The following is an 8,332-nucleotide window of genomic DNA, read 5'->3' on the forward strand; positions in this document are numbered from 1 at the left end:
TGGGTCTAAGAAGCAGGTGTGAAACCCTCAGGCAGGGGCTGTGGTAGCAAATATCTCATGTCCCTTTAGTCATTGAGTGTTCTGCTGCTGCCTTGACCCCCCGAAATGACCACAGTTGTGTAAGGAAATGAGTTGAATTTTGACAGACTCTTTTGGCTCATTGTTTTATTTTTCTGGTATTTGTATGGCTTTCTCTTAAGGTGAGAAAAAGTATTTTTCAGAAGTCCCAAGTTTTAAAACTCGGAGCTCTGATGGATTAAGTCATTGGTTTTCAGGTTCTGTTTCTGGAAAGTTAATTCCTCTTGCCTAATAAACTAGGATAATTATGTGTAACGTGTTTTATCCAGGAAAAATTAATATTGATGTTTTCTGTTTTTATTATTGAGAAGTAGAAAACAAGCCTTAGTTTGAGGATTGGATTTCATATGGAAATTAGTTACTACAGGAGTTACAGCACCACGTCACTGAGCTGACGTGCCTGTTCTGGTTGATTTGGGCTTCACAGGAAGAATTACAAGTCTCAAAAGCAATTATTTTCTGTCTTTGTGCTTTGGGGAAACAAAAAGAGGCTGGTCTGGAATGAAAAAGAGAACAACTGTTAAGGGAAAAAAGTATGAAAAAATAGTTATGTTTATAGGAAGTTGCACCCCTCAGCTTCCTTCCAGAGAGAACCTGAAGTGATTGTTTACCCCTCCTTTTTTTTTTGAGCAGGTTTCAGGGAGCCACCTGACAGTGATTAAACATGTGACCTGAACAGCTTGGAGTCCAAATTCCACCTCTGAGTAGAATATGCACTTTTGATAGAGAATCCAGCACTAAAGGCTTTCAAGGATAAAAAGTAGCACTTTTTTATGTGTCTAGGATTTTTTGTAGTGTTTTAAGACTGTGTGACTCAAAACTGAAATCCAGTCAAGAGACAATAAGGTCATTTAAAGTTGTTTTAGTTCTTGTTAGACATTTTGTAAGGCAACAAAACAAGGGGCTTCAGGGAAGTCTTGAAGAGCGTTTGCCTCTCAGTGAAACCAGGCTGTAATTAGCTTCTAAGGAAGATTGGTTTTCAAGTTTAAAACCCAGGAATGTTTTTTTAGAGAGAGTTTTGTTGTGAGTCATACAGGAGCTGGATTAGTTCTGGAGCAGATCCTGCAGGGACAGCTCTGCATTAATCATGACAAATTGCTGTTTCTGCCTCTCGGGTTTTGCCCCTCACCTACTACAGCCTGTCAGTCTCCTCCTTCCTTGCTCTGTGTCACCTCCTCAAATTCCTGACTCTTCTCGTGGGGAATTCCGCTGGAAAAGGAGTTGTGAATGTGAGCTCCCCGTGCCTGCGTTGGCCTCTCAGAGGCAAGTCTTTCCCACTTTGGATTTCAGCTGGAGTGGAGCTCGTGGGGCTGTCACAGGATTCCTGGTGCTCTGGGAATTCACACCACATGCTTCTGGGATGACGACAGATGGAGTGAAGCAGCTCCTCAGTAGCAAAGTCACATCTGATGGGGGCCTTCGGATATTAATTTTCTGCTCTTGCTTCTTGATGTTTTCAGGCGGGAGCTACTTCCATGTGGGCTTCCTGCTGTGGATTGCTGAATGAAGTCATGGGGACGGGAGCAGTGCGTGGCCAGCAGGCTGGATTTGGGGGAGGTGCTGGCCCGTTCAGGTTTACACCAAGTACAGACTTCTCAGCATATCCAGCTCCAGCTGCAGCCAGCACTAACATTGTCTGCAAAGCCTGTGGACTTTCCTTCTCAGTTTTTAGGAAAAAAGTGAGTATATTTCCTATTACATTGTATTTTTACCCTATGAACTAATCTGTGGCATACTGGGAGATGAGTGTGTGTTTCTCAGAAAACGAAGGCAGAAATCCAGGGAGGGAGGAAGCGCCTTGTTCTGAGGTCACAGGAAATTACTGTCAGCCGGGATTAGAAGTTAAGAGGTCTCATGTTCATTAGTCAGTGACACGTTGGATCTGGGCTGACCTGGAAAGTAACGGACTCATTTGTGAGATACAAATGTGTTGGCTTCAGGATCTTGAACATTAAAGCAGATCTGGTTTTGAAGATGGCACCAAACACAGTGGTTGAGTACTGGAAAGGACAAACTGCGTGGTGGAAAAGGTAAAAACTCACAGTACAGTATCACAGCCTCTTTCTGGGAATTCCTAGTGCAGTTCTGGTTGTTTCCTAACCAGCTTTAGAAGCTGTTGTGGTCCAACAGCCTGTTGCTTCTTTGGGAGACAGGCAGGTGGGTTAATGCAGATAAATAAAATAGAGATTATTAATATTATTTCTGTGTACCACAACTGTCCAGGCTCGTTATTTTGTCCCCTCAGTGACCTAATCCTCAGCAGCTCTTTCAGATGATTGTGAAGCCTCTTCCCTCCATCTGTGTGTTGTTTCCCCCTTCCCGGGTGTCCTGTTGATCACATGGCAGACTCTTTGTTGAATTAAGTGTTGTGTAGGGATGTTTTCTGAAGCTGATATTAATTTCCTAAAATCCTGAAAGCCCTCAGAGAGTTTGGGTTTGTTCACAGCAGATGAAATGCTGACAATCTTGTCTATTCCAGCTTTTGTGTATTGTGAGTGTTTTGAACAAAGCTCTCTTCAGAAATGACATCTGGGCATTTGGGAGTATTTCCCTACCATGTGATTCATCACATCCGAGGCCTGCTTTGCATTCTGGGAATCAGTTGAGGAAGAAGTTGAGAAGTTCTTTAAAGTTTGGGGGTTATATTCTTTTTTTCTACACATGATAAGAGCAGCAACAGTAAATGCAGAAGTGTTTTAACAGACCATAAAATTGGTTTCAGCTTTGTTTGTTGGTTAAACTACAACTTGAGTACTTTATTCATTTGTTTATTCTTAATGTTTTTAACTGAGATTTCATATCAGCTTCAGTATTGCTGCAAAAGCGAGGCACTGCCTTGGAGCACCTGCAAGACTGTCTGACAGGGCAGTTTTTGGACTTAAAAATTCTGTATGTCACAACTGACAGTGGAAAAACTAATAGTAAATTCCGTAGCCTGGAGAAGGAAGGAGCAGGGCCTGGCTTTGTTTTCTGTGACAAACAGCTGAATGGCTGTTTTCTTTCCCTTTAGCACATGTGCTGTGACTGCAAGAAGGATTTTTGCTCCGTTTGTTCAGTCTCACAAGAGAACCTCCGGAGATGTTCCACCTGTCACTTGCTGCAAGAAACAGCCTTCCAGCGACCTCAGCTAATGAGATTGAAAGTGAAGGATCTGCGTCAGTACCTGATTCTCAGGAACATCCCAACAGACACCTGCAGGGAGAAGGAAGACCTGGTGGATCTGGTGCTGTGCCACCACGGATTGGGGTCGGAGCAGGACATGGACGCTGGCAGGTTGCGCTCGTCACGCTCACAGACCTCGGGGTTTTTTACTCATCCCTTTTCCATGTCTGTATCCATGTCCAATCCAGGAGAACTTGCAAACAGGAGGGGAAGCACAGGAAGTGGAACACCTTCACGGGTACAGTAATTGCCATGTTTAATGGTGTAGCACTGGGGGTTTTTTTTGATTTGTTTTTGAGGTTCTGCATCGATTTAAAATAAAACACCAATTGGTACAGTTTGGAGGGGCAGGAAAAACACCTTTTGTATCTCACACCTGAAACCAGCAGACTACTAGGAAAGATTCCTAGTTTAGGTTAGAGGTGACTTAAACCAATACTGATTGGTAGCAATTGAAACTTCGGAATGTCATTGTCACCTGTGATCACCTTGGTATGAAGAAAAGTGTTTTATAAGGGAATAATGTGTTTTTATTCTGAATAGTTTCATTTTGTACACAGGGCCAAACGGAAACATCTGTAAATAATGAAGAAGAAGAAAGTGCAGAAGAGCAGGTGAGAGATGAACTATCCAAAGAGCAGATTTTTGGCATGTGACACCATGAAGTGTTTAGATCTCTCAGCATTTAGCCTCATGCTCTGGTTCTTCCAGAGTTCACCGTGTCAGGCAATCAATGTCTGCACATACTCGCTTTGAAAATAATTAAACTTTAGCCAAGCTGCTGCAGCCTCACATAGTCCCCCTCCAAATGTGGGGCTCTGAGCTTATCAGGACATTAAAACCATACAACTGATGTGTTTCAGACCCCTGGACTGTCCAGGAAGCGAGCGAGGGCGTCGCTGTCCGACATTTCAAGCCTGGAAGACATCGAAGGGTTGAGTGTTCGGCAGCTGAAGGAAATACTGGCCTGTAACTTTGTCAACTACTCAGGATGCTGTGAGAAATGGGAACTTGTGGAAAAAGTCAGCAGACTGTACAGAGAGAGCGAGGAAAACCACAAGACACGTAGGTTTATACTTTGTTCTGACTTTCTTAAGACTGTGCGTTTTCTGGTTTCTGGTGTTTGGTTCTGCCAGCAGGACTTGGTGTCTGACTTGGAACACCTGGAAAGTGGGTTTTAGCAGTGCAAGGTGCCCCTAGAGTAGCTGAACATGGCTCTAGTGATTAAACAAAGCTTTCCAGGGTTGTGCTGGTTTTTCTGAGACTCTTGTCAAAGCCTGGAGAGCTCAGCTTTCACGGGGAAGGTAAAATTGCACAACTGAGAACCGGTTCCTCAGAGAACATGAAACTTGGCACCTCCATGTGCTTCGCTGGGTTTCAGAGGGCATTAGCCAGAGCTGCTCCTCGGCTGTGCAGGCCAGGGCAGTTCAGCTCTGTCACTGCAGAGCAGAATTAAAAGCTACAGTGGCAAAAGTCCAAGTGGTTTGGTCTGAGTCCATGTGTTCATGGCAAGGTGGTTCTGTGGCTGCAGCTCAGTGCCTGGGGTTGTTCTACTTCTGTTCCACTCAGCAGCTGGAGTCTTTCACTTGTGTGGTTACAGAATATCCACAGACCAACTCCTGCTCACACAGACAAAGCTTGAAAAAAACAAAAACTTTAAACTTAGGATTTTTAGTTTTTTCACCATGGTCTGATGGAACATTCAATTATTGATGAGGATGTTGGCTATTTGCTACGAAACCTGACATGTTTTGTTCAGTTCTGCCACCTTTATGGCCTACTTAGGGCTTCCACTTCTTAGTCTGCTTTATTATTATTGTGTTTAATCTTCTGAGGAAAATGTTCTGCCAAACACTGAGCTCTGGGACAGAAAACCAACATGCTCTGAATTTTAATCCAGCACGTTATTTCAGTCATTATATTCTGAATTGAAAATCGTTTTCTGAGTTTAAAGAATGGAGCTAAATATGGGGATGTTCACTGAGGGACTTTCTAGTGCTTTTGGAGGAATAGAAACTAATTCTTAGCTGGGGATTAGAAAAACTCTTGTGAGGAGGGAGCAGCACAGGAGTGGAGTGTGGCTGGGCTGGAACTGCCCAGGTCCTGCAGGGCCCAGGGGCCTGACCCATCTCTGTTGGGTTTCAGAGGGTGAGAAGATGCAGCTGAACGAGGACGACGACAACCTGTGCCGGATCTGCATGGACGCGGTGATCGACTGCGTGCTGCTGGAGTGCGGCCACATGGTCACCTGCACCAAGTGCGGGAAGCGCATGAGCGAGTGCCCCATCTGCCGCCAGTACGTCGTGCGCGCCGTGCACGTCTTCAAGTCCTAAGCCAGCCCCGGCTCCCCGTGGGCAGCAGTGCCGAGCCCCTGCAGCCCTCAGCTCCTTAGTTCTCAGTTAAACGTGGCCCTTTGAGCACCAGGTTCTGGAGTTCGTGAAAGTTTTTTCTACCCCCCTCCTGCAGGGCAGGGCTGGGCAGGCCGAGGCCAGGCCTGTGTGCAGGGCTGGCACTGCCCCGCTGACCCGCTCACCCTGTTGTTGACTGTTGGAGTCAAAACTGTTTACAACAGTTCTTGCTCTCTTCTGAAGAATCTCCTTACGTGTTCAGCACTCGGCAAGTGGTCAGCAAACACCTCTGCTTGAGCCTGTGATAGCCTGTGGTGTTCTTAGTGCATTAGAAGCAATGAATATATCAGTTGAATATTCAGCTTTTCTCTAACTCTAGAATGTACCTGTCCCGACACGGTGCCGGGGTCGGGCATGGCTGTAGGAAGCACTGCCATGAACTGTACCTGCACAGAAGCCCTTAAGCAATCTGGCTTTGTGCTGATTGCTCCTTCTGAATGTCTGTCATGACACCATGTGCTGTCTTGGCTGTTCTCTGTCAATGTACAAAACACTCCGTCACTTTGCAGGGCTCAGGGGCTGCACAGGGCTCTGCCAGGTGGGCTCCAAAAACCAGTTACTGGGTGGTTTTGGGTTTAGGAAGAAAATATATTTTTTAAAAGGGGTATTCTAGCAAACCATATTAGTGTGGTCCTTAATCCGCTCATGCCTGTTGTAACTATTACTCTGTGATGATTGTATTCCATGTGCCGACAGCCTGTTACTGTGAACACTGATCAGGGTCACCACCTCCTGCTGCTAACGTGGAATGTGTGGCATTACTAACCTTAACTGGGGAGGGGGCAGTTGGGAGCAGGGAAAGGAAACAGGTTTTGTTTAAAAACCTCCCGTTCAGAGACTTTCACCCAAGGCTGAGTCACCAAAACCAGCTTCCCAGGGGCTGCTGGGGGCCCTGTGTTGCTGCCAGCCCTTGGCCCAGGGCTGAGCTGGGCTTTGTACCATCAGCACAGGTACAGGTCCTCTTGGAGCAGGAATTGTGGTGGTCCTTGTAGGATATCTGTGAGTGATGACCTGGGGAAGAGAGGGGCAAGGGTAGCTCTTCTTGGGGATCTGTGGCCCAGCTTGGCCATGACAGATCAGTTAAGTTCTCTGTAAAAAAAGAGGTGAAGAAGGACCCTGTCTCTTCAGTACAGTTATTCTTTGAGTTGATTAACATAGGAAAAGTTTCTGTTTTGATTTGCCATGTGCCAGCAAAGTACCAGAGTCAGGGCTGGGCTTTGCTAGAACTGTAGGACCTGAGGACTTGTCCCTCTGCTGCACTGGCACTGGCTCTGCTTTTTGTGAACAGTTAAGTTGGCATGAAAGAGAGAAAGTTGCTCCTTCTCACACCAAACACAGCTCCAAGCTCTGCTGGGTATTTTTCAGAAGGGAGCAAACCTCTCAATGGCTTTATTTTTTAGAAGTAACTTTTTAATGGTACTTAATTCCTGGAGTCTGTCCAGCAGGGGGGCTAATGAAGACAGACATGCCCTCGGTGTTATTTCCATGCTGCTCATTAGCCACTCAAGCTTAATAAAGATTGGTGATGGGCTCCACCAGCCTCTGTCTCTTTTTTTTAACCAGCCCTGGAAGTGGTGATTACTCTGCTCAGGCTTTAAAGCTTGAGATGTCAGTGCTCCTCAAGCTCACCCTGGGCAGATCCCTGCTGGGGGAATGCAGAAGTGGATGTTTTGCTGCTTCCTCAGTAAAAAAGGCTTGGAATATTCTCACTTAAGAGAATGGGACAAAGACCACACACTCACTGCAGCCACTCCCCACCCCGGACAGCCCCAGCTCACCTTCCCCAGCCCCACAGGGGAACAGAAACGCGCAGAACCAGCACCTCTTTTTGTACAATTGTTTATACAAATTCAACAAAGGTAAAACTGCATCAGGAAGGTCTACGAAAACAACACCGTACAACAATGGCACTTATGAATGCAGAATTTTACAATCAGGAAATAACCATGTTATAAACCTTAAATGAGAACTCAACTCACACTTCAAAGAAAGAGAGACTACGTTTGACCATTTATTCTACTGCTGGACTCACTGTATAAATTAATTTTATATTGAGTACAAGAGCTCATGCTACAGAGTGAAACCCTCCTATGTGCAAAAGCTGAAATTGGAATTTTTTTAAAATTTTGAGAAAAAGGTGATTTCTATACAGATAAAAGTGTTTTACTTCAACTATAATTTACACCTTATTTCCACAACATGCTTATGTCACTTCTGAAGTATACAAAGCAGGATATAAACTTCCATTAAAACATGCTTTAAGTTGAAAGTATGAACCTACTTTTCCTGACCTGGGCACGTTTGTAGATAGATACTGTCTACGAAGTATAGGTTAAGTTCTCGCCTACCATAAGTAAAGATAAAAATTGGCAATCAAAACCGAAACACTGGTAATGCATTCAAACATTGCATAAATAATTTTTAAACAATTTTTGTACAAAAATAGTTCTGCATAATGTAAGATGTAACAAAACAAAATGTGTTAAGAAGGCAGAAATGCAGTGCGTGGTCCACTTGAATGACACCAACTTTTTTTTTTTTCTCGTTTTAAGAAATGAAAAGCAGAAATCAAATTTACACTACCAAGCACATGCTGTGGTACTTTAAATAACAGTATTTCTTGGAGCTCAGTCCTCTTCTGGGTGTGAACAATTATCATCAGTAACAGTCGCCTTATGAATTTG

General features: G+C 44.6%; 1 protein-coding gene across 1 annotated transcript in view; it reads left to right on the forward strand.

Annotated features, from left to right (window-relative positions):
* The window catches only part of RNF34 (ring finger protein 34), an 8,009-nt gene extending 1,261 nt beyond the window's left edge, over nt 1-6,748 (forward strand). The window contains exons 2-6 of the mRNA XM_017814345.1: nt 1,539-1,757; nt 3,089-3,478; nt 3,801-3,854; nt 4,104-4,305; nt 5,386-6,748. Coding sequence (XP_017669834.1) covers nt 1,539-1,757; nt 3,089-3,478; nt 3,801-3,854; nt 4,104-4,305; nt 5,386-5,573 — 1,053 coding nt within the window. The 3' untranslated portion in view covers nt 5,574-6,748. The remainder of the gene's footprint in view (nt 1-1,538; nt 1,758-3,088; nt 3,479-3,800; nt 3,855-4,103; nt 4,306-5,385) is intronic.
* Nucleotides 6,749-8,332: the final 1,584 nt, after the last annotated feature.

The sequence above is a fragment of the Lepidothrix coronata genome, unplaced genomic scaffold, assembly GCF_001604755.1.
Source record: "Lepidothrix coronata isolate B3197 unplaced genomic scaffold, Lepidothrix_coronata-1.0 Scaffold44, whole genome shotgun sequence".
Taxonomy (NCBI): Eukaryota; Metazoa; Chordata; class Aves; order Passeriformes; family Pipridae; genus Lepidothrix; species Lepidothrix coronata.